Here is a 22368-nt window from a genome sequence, read left to right as displayed (position 1 = left end):
GCGGTGGTCTAGTGGAGGCATGAAGCCTGTGATGATGATGGTGATGATGATAATGTCGGTACCTTAGGCTATGCGAGAAGACATGGCGCGGATGCGCTGAGAGCAGAGACACAGCAGAGCGTTATGATTTGATTGATAGATGCACCTTGGTCAGGAGAGCGCTGAAAACTTAGATTATGACAGTAGGTAGAGAGCCGGAATCGTGACCTAGGAGAGAGAGTAGAACATGGTGATGAATGAGTAAATGAATGGATGGATGAATGAATGTAGGCTATAATATGTGGTATGATGGTTGACATCATAGATAAACAACCATGGCAACTAGGCTGGTTCAATGTTACAAAATATAGAGATAACGCTTACAGACCACTATAAAATCGATCTGATAGATGAGAGAAGGATAGAATACAGACATGACCGGGTGACCGGAGCGATAGCCCCCCAAGAGATGGAGTGAATGCCGCCGGTGCAGCAAAATACCACCGTCACCAGAAATGAGAATAGAAAACATAAAGTTACAGACCAGATATAGCATGCTTCAACGACGTGATGAAGAGTGAGGCAAATGCAGGAAGCGTATGCGCCAGACGACCAACGGCCCAGCGCCTTGATCGCAGTAGGGGACAGACCCCGCTTAGCGGCCGTGGTGGCCACGCCGATTCTGAACGAGCGTGCTGTATACCTCTTGGGCGAGGAACGAGAAGAACGAAACAGAGTTAACAGAACAGAAACAGTACACTGAGCCAGATGACAAAGCGAGGAATGAGCCGAATGCAAAACGCACTGCGTCGGACGACCAGCGGCTGAAAGCCTGCACTATGCGGGCGTCTGCCCAGAGTGGTGAGAGAGACAGCTTTAGACAAAGCATGAGTGGCTAACATTAAAAGACGAGCACCTCGGCCAGGATAGCAGAAAGGTCAGGTTAAAACAGAGGAGAATCGGCAGACAACTGGTAATCATGACCTAAGAGAGGGAGAGAGCAGAGCTTGTAGCTGAAACGAACAATGAATGAAACACCAAGAAAACATCTCGACCAAGAATAATAACACCATGTCAGTTATGATAAACACCTACGCGGTGTGGCGCGGTGAATGCTTGTGCAAAGCAGGCATGGACACAGGCAGTGGGGCGGATGCCCTGGTTGGTTGAGAGAAACAACTTGCGGTAACTGCATGATTAGACTAGCAATAAAAAAAAGGGTGGCACCTTAGTCAGGAGAATGCAGAAAGTGCGAGCTTACGACAGAGGAGAGTTGGAGAGCCGGTTATCGAGACCTGAGAGGGACAGAGCAGAAAGCTGAAACATCACTGAATAACTGCACCAGAACAAAAACGGCATATCAAAATAGACATAAACTCCTACTCGCTACCAGTGGGTAGCTGCGATAAGTTCGTCATGCAGGATGGATGAGGATACCGATACAACCAGGTGACTGGCGTTAAAGTTGGGGCGACAGCCCAGTGCGATACTGAGGCGATGGCCCATTGTGATGCCGAGTTGTGATGTTGAGCCGTGGTGTTGAGGTGCGACAGCCCAGAGCAATGCTGAGGTGTGCCGTTGATGCACGAGCCCTGAGGCGCCGGCCCAGGGTGATGTTGAGTCGCCGGCCCAGGGTGATGTTGAGTCGCCGGCCCAGGGTGATGTTGAGTCGCCGGCCCAGGGTGATGTAGAGTCGCCGGCCCAGGGTGATGTAGAGTCGCCGGCCCAGGGTGATGTAGAGTCGCCGGCCCAGGATGATGTAGAGTCGCCGGCCCAGGGTGATGTAGAGTCGCCGGCCCAGGATGATGTAGAGTCGCCGGCCCAGGATGATGTAGAGTCGCCGGCCCAGGATGACGTTGGGGCCGATGCCCAGTCCAGTGTCGGGGCCGATGCCCAGTCCAGTGTCGGGGCCGATGCCCAGTCCGTCGCCGGGGCCAGAGCCCAGTCCATCGTCGGGGCCAGAGCCCAGTCCATCGTTGGGGCCGATGCCCAGTCCGACGTTGGGGCCGATGCCCAGTCCGACGTTGGGGCCGATGCCCAGTCCGACGTTGGGGCCGATGCCCAGTCCGATGACGGGGCCAATGCCCAGTCCGACGTCGGGGCCGATGCCCAGTGCATGACGTAGCGTATGCCCTACGTGGAGCGGCAGGCGCACGTGTATGTGAAAGTGTACGGGAAAGCAGCAGAGACCACCATCACCAGATATGAGAAAACAAACACAATACGACACATCACAGTCCGAGCGCCCTGACGATTCCAATGAAGCCTAAGGGCACGAGTGGTGTACAGAGTGAGAGGGTTAGCCCATAGATGGCTACCAATGGGATCAGAACCCTGACAGGACTCCATGGGCAGAGTTTCATGTATAATTTAAGTATGATTATTAACGGTCATCATCGATGTACTTCCCACGGATATCACTCATTTATTTACTTAAATTTGGACGGTGTATATGTAGCCCATTGTGATCAGAATAACTCGAAATAGACAAGGCATTGCAACCGGCTACAATATCCCTCGATGCGACCGGGCGCAGGCCGAAAGCCCCGCGTGATCTTTAAAGGTACACTGTGCAGGAAATGGTCAAAAAAAGAACTGCAACTATGCTGCTCGTTGAAACTGAGCTGCCTATTGCCAAATTTGGTCTTTACATGAACATTTACCATGTAATAAACAATATTTTCTAGTATGGTCCAAGTAAAGTCATGTTTTGGTGCTAAACATTGCTATTTGGTAAATTCAAAAATGGTGGACCATGGAGAAGATCCCCCCCTTACATGTAAGAAAAGTGCAATTTTTTCAGTCATAAGGAATACTTGGAATTTGATGGTGGGGTGAGTATTCACGAAAAAGGTAATTAGTGAACTGGCAGCATGAGTCTGGAAATAAACAACTAAAAATCTCACACAGTGTCCCTTTAACTTAATCCAGCCCTGAATGACTTGAAGCGGGAGTGAGGAAGCAAGGTACACTTATCAATACAAACTGCAGGCAGTGCGATGACATGAGGTGATGATTGGCACGCGCGCATAAGCTCAATGTGCGATCCAGAAGTCTAGGCCTACGAACCGAAGTCATAACTCTTAAAAGTCAACGAGACCGCCACATGGGCCAGTCCATGCAAACGAAAACGTAAAAAAGGCTCGTGTTGAGGGCATAGGCTACTCACGGAACATTGAAAATAGGCAGGTGCAAACTGATGAACGCACGGTCGGCATCCACGTGAATGAAAAACTGTAGGCGGTGCTACGGCCCGTAGGCTGAGGTCCTTGCAACATCGCTCCGGAACATAGGAAGTACGTTTGTAATCAGGACAATTAAGAAAGAGTGCATGGCTCTGCAGTGTCCTCCGTCCGGTGTCGTGACAGGCAGTAGCACGAAACACGGAAGGTTAATGTCGGGTTATGCATGCGGGCGAGGCGCTTCGAGATATAAGCAGCCCATTTAAATCTGTATCCCCAGCAAACGTTCAAAAAAGAAAAAGCCACACCAACCGGTTCATAAATGCTCTATAATATTGGCAAGCGAATCACCAGTCCATCCGCAGCAGATGAGGCCAACGAGGACCAAGTAAATTGTGACTCGCAGTACCCATAACGCCTCCGAAAAAACAAATGTGCTGAGCAGATAAGCTGGCTAAGTGCGCGAGGCGCAACGAGAGAGCACCGCGGGCCCAGTTACTCCGATTCCGCCCTTCCCCAGCAAATGTTCCAAAAGTCACTCCAACCAGTTCATGGAATTCTCCCAAATGACCGCAAACGAAACGTAGGCCATCAGTCAACCAGCGGCAGACGAGACTGATATCCGAGACAGTGCAACAAGCCGAGTATGAGGCATAAGAGGCGACTTGCCTGGACAACAACTCCCCCGCAAAAATAGTCATTCGCTGAGATAAACGTTCCCTGGGTCTGCAGGACAAGTGAAGGGAAAGCCGCCAGGTTACTCACGAATTACACCAGTTCGGGAAATCCATCCACAGGCAGGCTAGTTCAAAAGCAAATCCACAGAAATCAGGGAGCGGCGTGCCAAACAAATTGATTGAAGCCTTGCGAGAAAATGATTAGGCTGTTAAAAAGCACCGATTGCGTGCCACGCGTTTGAGCGGTTGGAAATCCCATCCCAGCAACGGCAAGGTGAGGAGTTATCAAGTAACCAGGTAGAAAATAAACAGAATGTTTGATAACGAAAACGCCGGACAGCCACTTCAAATTCGGCTTAACTGGAAAGCAGAGAACAGAATGAGTGACTGATTTTTAAACAACGTGAATGCGATCCATTGGCTGAGAGGGAAAGATGCATGAGTGATGCATAACGGGGATTCCCAAATCTCGCGTTGTGATTGGTTGACGACCCTGGGCAATGATGACGCATGTATGATCTGTCAAAAGGGAGATTGGATGGTTAGCCTAGTAAGTTTGACAGCCGAGAAATTCGAGTCTCCCTGGTAGAATTTACGCAAGCTCCCATTACTCTAAGTGGGCCCTGAAATCATTTTCTGAAAATCTAAATAATTGTTGTTTCTGTGTTGCTGTTGACTCTTCATTTGAGTTATACTGTTTATTCAGCAGAGGCATGGGCCCCAAACATTTGTGAAAATTTCAAGTGGGCCCAAGTTGGAAAATATTGGGAGCACTGAGGGATGGTCTGTGAAATGCACGGCCGGGTGTAGCAGGAATAAAGGATTGATGCATACTGTACAGGGCAGCAATAGAATGCAGGCTACTATGACATGGCACACCTTAGAACAGGGGTACTCAATTAAAAGTCAGCAAGGGGCAGATTTCCAACTTCCTCCTAGAAAAAGGGCAGGAGGCGAGCTGTGTTGGCAAGGGCTTTGCTATCTGCTATTGTTGCCATGGAGGCAATCTCGGTACCTCGACCTGACGGGGCGTGTTTTCAAAACAAGAGCAGACCGCATGATTGAAAAAAAATCTTTATAAAACAAAAATAAATGAAAAACAGTTCGCGGGCCAGAGATAGATGCTCGGCGGACCTTAACCCATTGATGCCTGATGTTGCGTTGCGCAACATTGGCCCTGGCGCCTGGAACTGCATTACAGGCTCTTGAGATTTGAGACAACTTTATTAAAAATCTCTTTTATTTTGAGATAAATTAACACATTCTAATGAAAGATGGGGGTCTTAGTGTTTAAGTGCAACGCAGGGCATATTTTTATGTGCTTCAGAAGCTGAGATATTTAGGTTTTTATAGGCTGAGGTCAGCTTTTCTTAAAAAGGGCTCAGGCATTCAGCACTCTTTTTTACAGGTGCCTTAGGCGTCAATGGGTTAAAAGGCCCAGAGGCCGCTAGTTGAGAATGGGGGCCCTATAGGACCAGACTGTACACCACCATGTGTCATTCTGGGGGTCTACCCCAGAGCCTGACTACAAACCCTTTTTACTGCAGCTCCCTCATGCTGCTTTCAATATGAGCTCTAAGCCAGGGGTTCCCAAACTCTACCATGACAAGGCCCCCCATATACCAGCAGATTTCAGCCAAGGCCCCCCTAACATGGGCCGTATTTTTTTCTATGTACCGCCTTTCACAAGTCAATGTAATTTCTGCATCCTTAAATCCGCCTACAGCAGGAAACATTTTAGTAGTGTGTCAATGAGGCCATCTCAAAGAGTCGAATAGAAGCTATTCTTAAAAAAGGAATATTATTTAGCTTATTTTTTTGGTCTATTCTGCTTTACTTAAGTTATTTAATTTATTCAATCATTTTTGTTTGGCTGTACTTTTCCTTCCAACCAGCTGCGGCCCTCCTAGTCTAGTACCCTCTCGCGGCCCCCCAGGGGTTCCCGACCCCCACTTTGAAAACCACTGCTCTAAGCTGCTTGTGAACTGAACATGTGAACACATATAACAGGGGCTGAACTTGCCATCTAATTTAATCTAAATTTCATCTCAACTTTATTGGGGTCTAAATTGGTTGAGAAATTCCTTAGTATATCCCCACCATCAAACACACACACACAAGCACACATGCGTGCGCACACACGCACACACACACACACACACACACACACACACACACACACACACACACACACACACACACACACACACACAGATTCTCACACCACAGCAGCTGTAGTTAGCAGTGCAGTCATGTGGAGCCTGACTGAGGGAGGTTTTTGTACGGCGCTTTATCACTGTGTGAACACTGCTTTACTGTTGATAACATGGCCACTTTGACAGTAGTAAACTCCTGCATCCTCAGCCTGGACATCAGTGATGGTCAGAGTGAAGTCACTGTAATCTCCACTGCCACTGAATCTGGATGAAGTCCCAGACTGGAGTGTGCTGGCGTAATAGATGAGTAGTTTAGGAGCTGCTCCAGGTTTCTGTTGGTACCAGGCTAAATATGAATTTCCTCCATATACATAAACATTACTGCTTGTTCGACAGTTTAGTGTGACGGATTCTCCCTGTTGAACAGCTTTCACTGCAGGAGTCTGAGTCACAGTGACCTGTCCATATGACTCTGTAGAGAAGACAGAAACAAAATCAACTTCTATACACATACAAACAGTCAACCTAGTTGAATATGAAATTAAATTATTGTTTTACCTGTAACAAAGAATATAAATATCCAGAAGACCTTGAAGATGGGAGTCATGTTGTGTGATTATTTCTCCTCAATGATGACAAAGTCAGTCACTGTAGAGCTTCTTATAAGAAAACACAAGGACATAAATGTCACCAACGAGAGCCGTTATCCACTCATGCAAATCAGTATCTACATGCAAATACTTCACCAGAGCAGCATTCACAGTGTTAGCATTAATGCCAATTAATGTAATGCACAATACAAATGGTTAGAGATGTACAGGATCCAAGATCCGGTTCCGGATCCGGCAGGATAATAGGGTTTTTTCAGACTATCCGGATCCGGTTCCAGGATCCAGGATCCGGTAGCCGAGGCTTTTAAGTCAAAATAGTTTGAGCCAACGTGATAAAAAGGGCCCACGGGTGTGAGTAGGCTATGTGTTTCAACCCTTTCGTAGATTCCGGTATCCGGTTCCGGATCCGGCAGGATCTTAAGCAGTGGATCCGGTATCCGGCAGGATCCTAAAAATCAGGATCCGGTGCATCTCTAGTTAGAATAAATAATATTGCTGTGTACATAGTAAACTTTTTTTTCTGAATATAAAGTCCAATTCTGTTCCAATTTTAAATAGAAATTAAAAATGAAATATTTCCATTCAATTGCAAAGGATGAGGACTTCAACCCTAACATCATCCATGATCGTCCAACCTTTGAAATGCTTTGGTAAGCTACTGTATGTTCCCCTCCCTGTAACGGCACAGTCACACAGTCAGGCCCAGTGTAGCGTGAAGAGGTTTTTGTACGGCGCCTCTATGAGTCTGTATCACTGTGGTGGACTTTCGGAGGTGGCAGCAGACTTGAAGTTGGAGGTAAGTAAACCCATTTTAATCATTAACCATTATTCAATGTTTTAACTTAAAGTTGTAATAGCTTTATGCTGTGACAAAAATTATGTAATAGAATTGCATTGAATGAGTCCATTTTATAGGCTTATGAGCCCCAAATCAGGGTGTGATTTAGGATTGATCCAAAACTGGACTACAGTTTGATGTGTTTCTCCAATTCAGTTGTACTTTCAATCGTTTACAGTGATTTGAGTGCTTTAGTAGCTGGTGTAGGTGAAATCGTATCTTTTCATGGGTTGTTAAAATGTGCAATGAATAAAATGAGTAATGTCCTGTAGCCTACTCTATAATGGGTTTGTTTCTGGATGTAAATACTTGACCTGTGGGTAGTTGCACTATGGTGCACATTTAGATGTAATTGTTGTAAGAAGCAACTGAAGGACTTAAGTTTTTATGCATAACTTGGTGTGTGGGTCAACTTTACATAATTATATAGGACTACATCTATGTATTCTTTACATCTCACTATGAGCATTTTGCAGAGATAATCACATGGATACCAGAATGGGTTATTAAAACAGATTGGAGTTTTCCAATATTATGCATGTGGTGTGACATTTATACATCATCATGAGCAAAATCATACATACCCATTGCAAAATGTTTCAATCTTGTTTTGTTACATTGGCTGTAGTAGTTTGTGACTATTGTATGTCCTGTTGCTTGTTGGGTTTCAAAGTATTTGAGGTCGTATTGCATTGTATTGTATTGTATGAGCATTTATACAGATACAAGTCTTGGAATTTCTGTAGAGCAAGACCAAAGGCTAAACCATGCAAGCTAAAACTCACTGGTGTTACAAGTCAGTGTTCAAATCAGTCCCTTGAGAGAAGAAAACATTAACCCAAAACCTTCTGATGGGGGTTCTTTGATCCAACTATATGCTAGTAACATAATAAAGATAAAAAAATATACAGTATATATATTTAATGATTCAGTATATACAGTTATATATATACAGTATATACAGTTACCCTGACAAGGAGTCCAATTTTTATAAAGTTATTGAAAATTAAAATATTTAATATTTCACTTATAATCAAAAAAGGACACAAGGCCATTTGAAAAAAAAGCCTTTTGTCATTATATACTGTATAAAGACATTTTAACTTCATGTAGTGCCTCAATTATGAAAAGTTCTTCTTCACCTATTGAACTAAACTTCACTGTGTTCTCTAGAATCCATGTAATCTTTGTAGATGTACTACTAGATACGTTTCCGACAGTAAAAAGTAATCAGTGAACAACACTATAATATAGTGATCTGTTATTTTGAAGGAAGAATTAGTCCTTGCACTGTGATCATATTGACTCCCATGACTAGTTTGATTCACCATCTCATTTATCTTGTTTGTCCCTCTTGTCTTTACTCCCCAGGTGACACCACTCCCAAACTGACAGTGCTGCCCCCCCTGGACACCAGCGGGAGTTCGGCCACGCTCATGTGCCTGGCTAACGGAGGCTTCCCGTCTCACTGGAGTCTGAGCTGGTCTGTAGCGGGGAGCAGCAGGAGCGGGGAGACCAGTCTCTGGGGCCCACAGAAGGACGGCCTGTACAGCTGGAGCAGCACCCTGACCCTCCCTCTCCAGGAGTGGACCCAGGACGTCCCAGTGACCTGCCAGGCAACACGGGGCTCCCAGACTGTCACCAAGATCCTGAAGAAATCAGACTGCTCCTAGGCTCTGCTTTAATGTCTGCCATTATTCTGATTTAGAGTGTGTCTGATAGGGACTCTTCCTCTCTTTCTCTCTCTATGTCTGTGCAGCACTGAGTGACATTTTTAATCATCCCTTTGTTATTCTTTCATATCATTTGAGAATTTGAAGTGCTTGTTACTTTGCGGTTTCCTTGCATTTTGACTATTTCTACAAATAAAGAATATTAATCAGATTTTAGAGTTGTTGTCATCATTGTTTTTGTCTTTCAATACAGAAGACCTATTGGTTGTACTTCACTGCTACTCAATGATGAAAGAACAAAAAAATGGTAAAATAAATAAATGATTTTAAAAAGTACCAAGGGCTTGGCTTTTCACATACTCGAAATCTCTAAAAGGATCCAATAATATCAGAAATATATATGTATATAAAATCAGTCATGTCCTCTCCACTACCTCATTCAAATGTGTAGGCTTTATGACAATGCATTACAACAATCTGGTAAGACCTTGTCCTTCATAAAGTTAATTTAATATTTACATTTACATTACATTGATATGATGTAGGCCCACTTCCATTCTAGGTGAGTTCCTTATAAAAGATAAGTTTTACTTCTACATATTTCCATCATACACAAGTTGTCCGCCTTTTTGAAATCTTGTGGGAACTCTTGAACATCTGGCAGTAGTGCTGCTCTATTCTGGGACTAGCAGACCCACTCAAGCCTGGCAATGCAAATACTAGTTTCCCCCACAGAGTGCACTGTCTCCTGGGTTACACCTAACTGCCCTGAGACATCTGTGCTTAGTCACACTATTTCACTTTCACACAGGTTAACTCCACATGCACACACACACATGTACACATACACAAATGCACACAACCACACAGTGTCCTGTCTAAAAGCTCCCTCTAATGTCCCTTCCCTGTAGGTGAGTTCAAGTTTAATCGGTATCAGGGATGAACATTTAAAAATTGTTCCAGTATTGCTTTATATATTAACTTTGTTACAGATGCATACAAGTGCGCTTCCCAGTTCACTAATTTAATATGATTTAGGAATGAGTATTACCATATTTTTCCATAATTTCATAACAGCTGCATACTCTGTGTTTTGCCCACATATTGCATATTGTTGATTATTTCCTCTTCCCTGGCACCTCCACGGTTGTACAAGTGCAGGGCCCACACAAGAGGTGGCATGTTATTCCTGATATCCTCCACTAGGGGGAGATGCTTGATCAGGACCAGACTGTACCAGGCACCATGTGTCATGCTGGGTGGACCAGACTGTACCAGGCACCATGTGTCATGCTGGGTGTCTACCACAGAGTCTTGTCAGTCTCTACAATGAATGTTCACACATGAGCACCTTGGAAGTGTAGGCTTATATTTGTGGTAAGAGTTCTAGTCCTGACTACAGACCTTATTCTGGCATGAGTGTCTCCAGGTGTGTCAGGCCTTAAGACATTGAACCCACTCCTCTGAGAAATGCCGCTTCATCTGGTCAGTCCTTAGTGTGTGGATTACCCAGCTATAATCATGCTATATTTTCTGTCCCATAAAAAGGCGTAATTTGCTGAATGTCTTTTTTAAAGGAAACGTGCAGCTAATACTGATCAATGATTTCATATCCTTTGCAGTGATGTAACTCCTTTTTGTAGACATCTTCCACTTTGTGTCCACAGAGTGCATAATGGGGTTAAATAGTCCACATTTGAAAGCACATCGTAAACTGTGTATATGACAACAATAACCAGAGACCACACTCATCCCCTCCACACACACTTCACATTACTCCCATCTGGCCGCAGGTATAGATCCATCAGATGGCGGCGAGCACGCTTCAACAAAAGCTTTGTTCCATATGCCATTACTGCACTAAACAACATCCCATAGTGACCCCTGCAATTGTCCCTCCTGGAGTGTATATATATAGTGTCTGTCATCATGTTGTGTTCTGTGCTGTCTGTCAATGTCTGAGTGGGTATGTATCTAGTATCTGACTTGTCATCTACAGTATGGCTAGTATGTCAATGTTCAATTGGGTTTAATGTCTTGACAAGACTGATATGGTGGTGAGAACAAATTTCCCCTTGGGGCCAATAAAAGTCTGCCTATCATCTATCTGAAAAAAATAAAAAGTATTCATATTAATTCTCTCTACTCTCCTTTCCCATGTTCTCCAAATCCAGAGAGTGGGGCTCTAACTAGTAGCCTCTGTATCCCCACTGTCTCCAGAGAGCCAATAGGAAGCTGCCTGCCTTTATCTGCACATGTAGCAGAGAGAAGCAACACGTCAGTGGAACACAGTCATTGGGAGTGGCATACCGCAGCTGCCAAGGAGAGGGATATAGATGATATTTTATTTAGTTATGTTGAAGGACACTTACTTATCTGCCTGTGTTGGGGGTAAGGAGTAATCTGACTCTCACCAGATGAACGTAGTGGGATTACATTCATTTGATGAGAGTCAGGTTAGGTAAAGACAGCCTGGAGTTCTCATAACAATAGGGGTTTGGGGAGCTGTAATAGTAGGGTTTGTGCTTTGACATGTATTCCTCTCTCTGCTGCTCCAAATGAGTCCATCCTCCACACTGCTGTCCTGGGATCAGCACTGCCCCCTTTGGCTCCTCTTGGTAGTGCCCACTCTACTCCACCTGCCCTCTCTCTTCTGTTGCTGTCCATGGTGCTGAAGCTCCTGCAGCTCACTCACGCTGATTCCACTCTATACACTACAATGTATTACATCACATTAAATTGCATTACATTACATTGCACTTACCTGACACTTTTATCTAAAGCGACTGACAGTTATTTACAGGGTGTTGATTACAGTCCATAGAGCAATGTGGGGTCATGTGCCTTGCTTGTTAATGCCATGGGTGGAGAGGTTCAATATAGGGAGAGGTAAGGGTTTGAACCTGAAACCCTCTGATCTTAAGTCCAACTCCCTAATCATTGGACCATGGTTGCCCATGTGGCCTGTAAGTTGCTTGTGAACATGTGAACACACATGGGAGTTCGACTTGCCGTCTGATTTCATGTCATTTTTGTACAAATTTGTAGTTGAAATTGGTAGCAGCATTCTGAGAACATCTCAAATGTGGCAATATAATAATTACATTTGGTCCCCACCCTCAACAACCCCCCCTCCCCTCAACACACACCACAGTACCTGCAGTGAACTCCAGCAGCAGCAGCAGTGCAGTCATGTGGAGCCTGACTGAGGGAGGTTTTTGTACACCGCTTTATCACTGTGTGAACACATTACCACTATGGAGACTCTGACAGTAGTAAACTCCTGCATCCTCAGCCTGGACATCACTGATGGTCAGAGTGAAGTCACTGCCATAATTGGATCCTCCACCAACAAAGCGACTGGGAGTTGATCCATAGCGCAAGCTTATGAGATAAATTAACAGTTTAGGAGCTTCTCCAGGTTTCTGAAGGTACCAGGAGAAACAGTGGCCTCTGCTACAAATCCCATCAAGTCCTGTGCTGGTCCTGCAGTTGAGTGTGATGGTTTGTCCCACAAGAGCAGCTTTCACTGCTGGAGTCTGAGTCACAGTAATCTGACATCTGCATGCTGAAATAGATGGAAAAATACAGGACAATAGTACTGACTTGTGACTTGTTACAATACATGATTTCAATGTTTACAATGGTTAAAAAAGTCTACTTTGCTCAGACCAGACACAGTACCTGTAATACAGAGCAGTACAGTGCAGATGAATTTGATCTTGTTTGTCATTTTCTTCATGTAATGTCCTCTAGAGTTGAGTGTTCCACTCCTCGTCTCCCTCACATATAAAGATGTCAAGCTCAAGCGTTTTTCAGTCCGGCGTTATGCAAATATGCCTTCTCCACCTTTTCCCATGCGCATGTTCTCCTCCTCAGCTGCTTTTGTTCTCCAACCCCTGTGTGCATGAAAGGAAATGAAAACTAGTCCAAAACATTAACCCAGAAAGATATTTGCCTGGTTACCACCAGACCAATCAAAAAGTGTCTGTCAGATGATCGGAACGATTGTGTAGAACAGTGATTCTCAACCTTTTTTGAACAAATGGCCCCTGAACATCATCATAAGCCTCCCAATTCCCCCCGTGGCCGCTAACACCCCTTTAGTATTAAAAAATGATATAGACTAATATACCCCAATGGCAACTAAGTCCCTTAGCTGTGGCCTTCTCAACGCCCCCCAAGCGCTCCCCAATGCCCCTTGGGCGGCTGTACCGCCCCCGTTGAGAAACACAAGTGTAGAACTAAAGGCAATATGGGAGTTCCCTGGCTAGAAAGACACAGCCCCTAGTTCTCAATTAGCTGATATTAGAATGCCAATGAGCAAGTCCTAATGTGTTACGTAAGGCCCTGCATACTGTCATTGTGGTGCAGTACTACGGACAGTCATGGGTAAGCGGTTAGGGCATCAGACTTTGAAACCCAAAGGTTTGACTAACGTCCTGACAGGTTGGTGGGGGGAGTAATCTACCAGTGCTTTCCCCCATCCTCCTCCATGACTGAGGTACCATGATCATGGCGCCTCTTGACAATGAGCAGAGTTTAATCATTGGCATACCGTATTTACTGTATTGCAGTCAGTAATCAGCCCCACAAACACGTAAACTGGAATAGGTGCATTAAAGCTTGTCATTGCTGTCAAAATATCATATAAACAACATCCAATGCTGTCTAAGATGAGTGACGAAAGACATGCAATGTTAATTAGAAATAAAAGAGCATCATTTTCATTTATATGGTAAATGATTGAGTCCTCAACCCCGGGGGGGTGTCACGTTGTTTTGCTGTCAAAAGATTTGGAATTTGATTGACCTACTCTGGTATTGTGTTTGATTTGTGATTTGGGTCATGGGACATTAGTACATGTGCTGAATATCACTGAACCATGATTAAGATTAAAATATATTTGCATTCTACTTTCTGTTCTGATGTAGCTTCATAGCCGGCATATTCTCTGTTCACCTATACTGACTTTTGTTGCTTTGGTCACACTGGGTGTTGATGGGCTGCAGATGAAGTGAGCTATCTACACATACCACATTTGAAGTTGTAGCATGGTATTACTATTATTACCTCTGCCAAGGATGTTTTTGATCGCGTTGGTTTGTCTGTCTATTTGCTCGTCTTTCTGTTTGTGAGTCTGNTTGTTTGTCTGCCAGCAGGATAACTCAAAAACGTTATGAATGAATTTGAATAAAACTTTGTGGAGTTGTTGAAAATTGCCAGGAACAAGTGTTTATATTTTGGTGGTGATCCGGACCCAGGAATTTTTATAAGATTCTTCACCATTGCGGGATAGGGCGACTTTCCAGTTTCTAATTCCCCAAAAAGAAGGCAGACTTAAAAGAAAAGTGTAACATAGTCAAATGTTCTATCAAACAGCTTCCTTGGCCAAGGTGTACATTCTGTGAGTGTATTTCTAGTTTAATGTTTGAACAAGCCCTGCAAGTATTGGCAGAGGACGCGCTCAACTTCTTGGAAAAACGAAAGTCTTTGGGTGCGAGATAAAAAGCGTCAACTTAAGGAAGAAAAATCCGCACTCACAAACTGCGTCTCATTATTTATTTATATTACCACCATGTCCAAAAGCAAACGCGTTTCGGCTAACAAGCACAAGCACAAGTACCACGCACTGATGAAGGCTTGTTAGCCGAAACGCGTTTGCTTTTTGGACATGGTGGTAATATGTAAGGGTTAACGTTCGGCGAGAAGGTCGCTACCGTGGAATAGCAGCACGACAGAGAGAATCTTTAGACCCCGACGCGGAGCGGAGTGGTCTTGTTCTCTCTGAAGTGCTGCTATTCCACAAAGCGACCGACTCGCCGAAAGTTAACCCGCTTATTATATGGATATACTTACATGATTCACACATGCAGGGACATTTCTTTAGACCTATTTAATGTTAAGATTGTTGCTGCGCAAAACAAAACAGTGCCGTTGTGGAACACCGCTAGGCAACAGCTAGGTAGGCTAGCCAGGACAACAGGTGTTGTCTATCACAGCAGCTGATTAGAGTGACAAAAGACCGGACCCCCTGCGGAGTGATATGAAACATTCGCTTTAGCCAGTGGCTTTAGCAGTGAACGTCTTGTTGCCATTGACAGCGGTAGCCAGGACAACGGGTGCTGTCTGTCACAGCAGCTGATTAGAGTCTTGTTGAAAAGTCGCTTTAGCAGTGAAAAGTCTTGTTGCCATTGACAGCGGTCTGTTATAGACCAACCCGTCCGTTATCGAAAAATAACAGACGTGCGAACGTTGGGGAGCCCCGTTGAAATGAATGGAGCATTCGACCGATGACGTCACAACCATATAATAAAAATAAATAATGAGACGTAGCTTGTGAGTGCGGATTTTTCTTCCTTAAGTGAACAAGCCCTGCCCCATATACTGTATTATCATATTGAAGTGAACAAGAATAAACTCGTAACACATCCTGTCTTACGGTCCTCAAAACAAGACTCTCCACAGCACCTGCAGTGAGCTCCAGCAGCAGCAGTGCAGTCATGTGGAGCCTGACTGAGGGAGGTTTTTGTACGGCGCTTTATCACTGTGTGAACACATTTGGAGGGTTGGGATAGTGGTAACTCTGACAGTAGTAAACTCCTGCATCTTCAGCCTGGACATTAGTGATGGTCAGAGTGAAGTCACTGTGAGTTCCACTGCCACTGAATCTGGATGGAGTCCCAGACTGGAGTGTTTTGGCGTAACATAAACATATACATAAACATTACTGCTTGTTCGACAGTTTAGTGTGACGGATTCTCCCTGTTGAACAGCTTTCACTGCAGGAGTCTGAGTCACAGTGACCTGTCCATATGACTCTGTAGAGAAGACAGAAACAAAATCAACTTCTATCCACACACAAACAGTCAACCTAGGTGAATATGAAATTAAATTATTGTTTTACCTGTAAAGGAGGATATAAACATCCAGATGACCATGAAGATGGGAGTCATGTTGTGTGATTATTTCTCCTCAATGATGACACACACAGTCACTGTAGAGCTTCTTATAAGAACACACAAGGACATAAATGTCACCAACGAGAGCCGTTATCCACTCATGCAAATCAGCATCTACATGCAAATACTTCACCAGAGCTGCATCCACTATGTTGGCTGATTCATTATTGCTGATTAATGTTATAGAAGGCTGACAAGTGGTTCTAAGGCAGTAGGCCTAATTAAATTAAGTTCCATCTATTAAGTTATGGATGGATGTCAGTAGGCTTTAGTTGCGGTTGAATACACAGGGGTATTCAAACGCAATACATCAAGCATTGGCATACCACGTGTATCAAGCATTGGCATACCACACTCCACCTGCCTTTGGATTAAAGACTTTTTAACAGGCCGCACCCAGCGAGTGCGCATAGGTCATAACACCTCCATGGACCTCAACCTCAGCACTGGCTCGCCGCAGGGATGTGTGTTAAGTCCTCTGCTGTACACACTGTACACCCACGACTGCTCCCCAGTCTACACTAATAACACCATAGTGAAATTTGCTGATGACACCACTAGTTGGACTTATTTCAAATGGGGATGAGTCTGCCTACAGAGATGAAGTAGAGCGCTTGGTGGGGTGGTGCAGAGAGAACAACTTGCTCCTGAACACAGCCAAGACCAAGGAGCTGGTGGTCGATTTCAGGAGGAAGAGGACTGCCATCCAGCCACTTATGATTGAGGGGGTGTGTGTGGAGAGGGTGTCAGACTTCCGTTTCCTGGGAGTTCACATCAGCGAGGACCTGACCTGGGGTGTCAACACCACTGGGCTAGTGAAGAAGGCACAGCAAAGACTTTATTTCCTAAGAATACTTAGGAAAAACAACATCTGTCAGAAGCTGCTTGTGTCCTTCTACCGCTGCTCAGTGGAGAGCATATTGACATATTGTCTTTGTGTGTGGTTCCCAGGCTGCACTGTGGCACAGAGGAAAGAGCTCCAGGGGGTCATAAAGGCTGCAGAGAACATTATTGGCTGCCCTCTTCCATCTTTGGAGGGCCTACACAGCACCCGCTGCCTAAAAAAGGCCAAGTGCATTCTGAGAGACACATCCCACCCAGGTCACAGTCTTTTTGAATTGCTGCCATTGGGCAGGAGATTCAGGTCCATTAAGACAAACAGACTGAAAAACAGTTTCTATGCAGCGGCCATCACAGAACTGAATTTTGCATCAAAAGCATAGTTATTATATACATACCATTCTTTTTATTCCATTTTTTAAATGTATTTATTTATTTTTGCTTCAACAAGGAGGAGTGCACAATTTCGTTGTGCTTGTCACAATGACAAATAAAAGATATTGTATTGTATTGTGTCGTTCAAGCGGGTAAAGTGTGACACACCAGGGCCCCATGTATATAGGGGGCCCACACACTGTCCAATTTATGTAGATATAATTATGGCTTTTGGGGGTCCATTGGAGCTGATTGTACATATAGGGCCCAAAATTTCCAAACTCAACAAACGTAATGTTTACTCCCAACTCTAAAGAATCAGTAAACTCTTGGCCTACTAATACTATGAAGAGATAATATCTAGTCACGCTCACTGTATCAAGATGTGGATCACTATCAAGATGTGTGAATGGCCATTGCATGGTGATGGATGTGGGCCTACAGTATGTACTCTGAGAGAGTGTAAGGGGATGGAAGCTGCTTATGGAAGAGGATCCAGTGTCTTAAGGCTCTTATGGAAAGTGTCTTATGTAACATACATGACCTGCAATGGACCATGTGGAATATAATGTGACTCCAAACCCATCAGCTCCATTATAAGCTGTTATTATTTCAACATTATTTTAGTCCAGCGGTGCAGAGAAGCCTGTTGGAGGCCCAGTGGACCCACTCAGGCCCTCTAGTGCAGGGTAAAGAACGTCTTCTCAGGTAAACCTGCTTATATGGGATATTTTAAAGGGACACTGTGCAGGAAATGGTCAAAAAGGGTACTGCAACTATGCTGCTCATTGAAACTGGGCTGCCTATTGCCAAATTTCATCTTTACATGAAAGTTTACTAAGTATTAAACAAATATTTTCTAGTGTGGTCCAAGTACAGTCATTTTTGCAGCTAAAAATGGCTATTTTTGGAAATTCAAAATGGCGGACCATGGAGAAGATCCCCCTTTTCATGTATGAAAAGTGCCATTTTTCCAGTCATAGTGAATACTTAGAATTTGATGGTGGTGGTAAGTATTCATGAAAAAGGTAACATTAGTGAATGGGCAGCATGAATTCTGGAAATAAACAACTAAAAATCTCACACAGTGTCCCTTTAACTAACAATGACTCAAATGTGTCATGAATACTACAAATTTGTGGGAGTATTGAGAGAGAGAGAGAAAGAGAAAGAGAAAGAGAGAAAGAGAGACTAACTACTCCACAGCACCTGCAGTGAGCTCCAGCAGCAGCAGTGCAGTCATGTGGAGCCTGACTGAGGGAGGTTTTTGTACGGCGCTTTATCACTGTGTGAACACATTGCCCCTATGGTAACTCTGACAGTAGTAAACTCCTGCATCCTCAGCCTGGACATCACCGATGGTCAGAGTGTAGTCACTGCCACCACCGGCTCCTCCACCAACAAAGCGACTGGGAGTTGATCCATAGCGCGAGTTTATGTTATACATTAACAGCTTAGGAGCTTCTCCAGGTTTCTGGAGGTACCAGGAGAGACAGCCGCCACACCATGATGGATCAATTCTTATGCTGGTCCTGCAGTCGAGTGTGATGGTTTGTCCCACAAGAACGGCTGTCACTGCTGGAGTCTGAGTCACAATAATCTGACTACTGCATGCTGAAAAAAGAAAATACAGTACCACAAGGTGCAAACATATTTTCATAAATTATTGATATATATTTTAAGTATAAAGTATATAGTATATTTTGAAATGCTTCAGATAGTCTATGTCAACATTACCTGTAATACAGAGCAGGAGAGTCCAGATGAATTTGATGTCGTTGGACATTTTCTTCAGATAATGTCCTCTAGAGTTGTGCTCCAGTCCTCATCTCCCTCACATATAAAGACGTCAAGCACACGCTTTTCTCAGTTTAGTTATGCAAATACTTCCTCCTCCACCTATTCCCACAACACATTCTCATCAACATTGTATGCTCTGCGTTCCCTGACAAAATGATGACTAGGCCAACAAACTAAAATTAATGGTAGATTCCGGTGCGGGTTATTTCCCGATACTTCTCCGTCTTTCTCTTCTGTCTCGTTTCCTGTCTCTCTCTCACTGTCCTATCTAAAAAATAATAGAAAGTACAAAAAAGAAGGATAGCAAGAATGATAAGGACCTAACCCTAAAATCATTAATGAGCATCCAAAATATTAAATGATTTAGTTAACTACTATCTACTACTAGTTGCTTCTGTTTGTTCCCCTCCCTGTAACGGCACAGTCACACAGTCAGGCCCAGTGTAGCGTGAAGAGGTTTTTGTACGGCGCCTCTATGAGTCTGTATCACTGTGGTACACGTTTGGAGGTGGCAGTAGACTTGACGTTGGAGGTAAGTTAACATTTTGTAATCATTTTTCGCCAGTTTTAAATTTTAGGTTTCAACTTCATGTGGCAATGGAGTGTGCTTTTATGCTGTGGTGAAATCATGTCATTGATTAAGCTTATTTCATTTCAAGTGTCTATTTTAGAGTAATCAACAACTTAACTTAAGTTTGTTGTGTTTCTCAGATTTGTTCATCTTTTAGGATATACAGTGACCTGTGTTCTTTAACCTTTGTAGTTAGTAAAATCATGAAAACATGTGAGGGTGATTCACTTATAGGCTGTGATGCGATGGGTGTTATCACAGCTGCAAATACAATTTTTAGCACTTTTGTACACATTTAGCAGTAGACTTGATGTGGGAGGCAACTGAATGGTTATAGCTTTTTATTAGTTGTTGTGTATTTATTTGAGGGGGAGGGAGAACTTTTCATTGATGATGTAAAATTTATACTACAGATAATTTACAATTTATTGTACAGATACCGGTAATTGCAGTTGTAGTTGTGAGCACAATAGTATGATCACTTAAAGGGGGTAGTGTGACTCTTAGTGTGACTCTTAGCATTTGGGTTTTAAAACTTGGAGCAGTGTTCAATATTATGCATTGTGGTGTGACATTTATGCATCATGAGTTGCTTTAAAATCGTGAATACGCATGGTAAATGTGCAAATCTTTCTTATTGCATTAGTTCAGATGCAAAACCCCCTAACTCCATTTCTGAAGACCTGCACTTCTATATTTTTAGAGAACCCCTTAGTTGGTTTGGTTTACATTCATGTACTTGATAATACATATAAATAGCTATATTACGAAAATAAAATGTAAAAATATGCAATTTTTATATCTTTGTATTAAATAAAAATGAATTAAGATTATTTTTTTGAAAAGGCACTTAGGGGGTTTTGCATCTGAACTCTGTGCTTAACCTTCTTGTACTGTATGTCTTCTCAATTAATTTAAGAACACATTTCACACTGCAAAACGTGCTAAATCGTACTAAATCTAATTCTGTAAATCAAGACTAAAGACTGAAACATGCAACCTAAAATTCACCGTTCTCTACAAATAATCCACATATTTTTCTAAATTTCCCAGATTAAAAAGTAACCATTGAACACTATTGATCTGCTATTCTGGGTGAAGAATTGATCTTGTGCTTTTGTCCTCTGACTCTGATTTTGATCTATTTCATCTCATCACCTCATTTATCTCATGTTGTCCCTCTTGTCTTTATTCCCCAGGTGACACCACTCCCAAACTGACAGTGCTGCCCCCCCTGGACACCAGCGGGAGTTCGGCCACGCTCATGTGCCTGGCTAACGGAGGCTTCCCGTCCGACTGGAGTCTGAGCTGGTCTGTAGCGGGGAGCAGCAGGAGCGGGGAGACCAGTCTCTGGGCCCCACAGAAGGACGGCCTGTACAGCTGGAGCAGCACCCTGACCCTCCCTCTCCAGGAGTGGACCCAGGACGTCCCAGTGACCTGCCAGGCAACACGGGGCTCCCAGACTGTCACCAAGATCCTGAAGAAATCAGACTGCTCCTAGGCTGCTTTAATGTCTGCCATTATTCTGATTTAGAGTGTGTCTGATAGGGACTCTTCCTCTCTTCCTCTCTCTATGTGTGTGCGGCTCTTTTTTGAAAATAATTTCTTTCTTTCATATCATTTGAGAAGCTTCTTGCTTTGAGTTTTTTTCAGGAAATTTTGACCATTTCTACAAATAAAGACCTTTAATCAGATTTTAACGCCTGTCATTATTTTTGCTTTTATGACAATCTGATAGTCTTGTCCTTCAAATGTTCAATTAATATTTGCATTTGCATTCATAGGATAGACGTTTATTCTACCTCAGTTCTTCATAAAAAATCTACTTCTACTATATCCATCCTTCATACAAGTTGTCTATCATTCTCTAAAAAGTCATGATACTAATGCCGCCTCTTTGAAATCTGGTGGGAACTCTTGAACATCTGGCAGTAGTGCTGCTCTATTCTGGGACTAGCAGACCCACTCAAGCCTGGCAATGCAAATACTAGTTTCCCCCACAGAGTGCACTGTTTCATGGGTTACACCTACACCCACAAACTGGCCTGAAACATCTGTGCTTAGTCACTCTTTCACTTTCCCAGAGGTTAAAGGAACACTGTGCAGGAAGACAAAAAAGGTATACTGCAACTACTGTTCATTGAAACTGGGCTGCCTATTGCCAAATTTGATCTTTACATGAACGTTTACTATGTAATAAACAAATATTCCCTAGTATGGTCCAAGCAGAGTCATTTTTGCAGCTAAAAATAGATAGCTATTTTAGGAAATTCAAAATGGCGGACCATGGAGAAGATCCCCCTTTTCATGTATGAAAAGTGCAATTTTTCCAGTCATAATGAATACTTAAAATGTGATGGTGGTGGTAAGTATTCATGAAAAAGGTAACATTAGCTCCCTCTAATGTAAATATCATGATCATCCCCTTGTAGGTCAGTCAAAGTTGTATCTGTTTCAGGAATAAACATTCAAAAATATAGTATTGTTCCATACAGTAACTTTGTTAAAAGTGCATACTCCCTCACATATTGCATGCTGCTGATTATGTCCTCTTCCCTGGCACCTCCATGGTTGTACAAGTGCAGGGCCCACACAAGAGGTGACATGTTATTCCTGATACCCTCCACTAGGGAGAGATGTTAGATCAGGACCAGACTGTACCAGGCACCATGTGTCATGCTGGGTGGACCAATGGTTTGTTATA

At 43.6% G+C, this 22368-nt stretch overlaps 4 gene segments (V, D, J or C); 2 read left to right on the top strand and 2 right to left on the bottom strand.

Moving 5' to 3' along the window:
* The first annotated feature begins 7369 nt into the window (after positions 1 to 7369).
* LOC134443158 (immunoglobulin kappa constant-like) overlaps positions 7370 to 22368 on the top strand; it is a 43514-nt gene continuing 28515 nt past the window's right edge. The window contains exon 1 of the C gene segment in view: positions 7370 to 7401.
* On the bottom strand, positions 12350 to 16072 carry LOC134443118 (Ig kappa chain V region 3374-like). The segment is given in 4 exon segments: positions 12350 to 12684; positions 14079 to 14142; positions 15837 to 15937; positions 16024 to 16072. Coding segments are annotated over 4 exon segments (549 nt in total).
* LOC134443117 (Ig kappa chain V region 3381-like) lies at positions 18576 to 19079 on the bottom strand. The segment is given in 2 exon segments: positions 18576 to 18907; positions 19031 to 19079. Coding segments are annotated over 2 exon segments (381 nt in total).
* LOC134443164 (immunoglobulin kappa constant-like) lies at positions 20870 to 21190 on the top strand. The segment is given in 1 exon segment: positions 20870 to 21190. A coding segment is annotated over 1 exon segment (237 nt).

The sequence above is a fragment of the Engraulis encrasicolus genome, unplaced genomic scaffold (genome assembly GCF_034702125.1).
Source record: "Engraulis encrasicolus isolate BLACKSEA-1 unplaced genomic scaffold, IST_EnEncr_1.0 scaffold_28_np1212, whole genome shotgun sequence".
Taxonomy (NCBI): Eukaryota; Metazoa; Chordata; class Actinopteri; order Clupeiformes; family Engraulidae; genus Engraulis; species Engraulis encrasicolus.
This window is presented reverse-complemented; position numbering and strand designations above follow the sequence as displayed.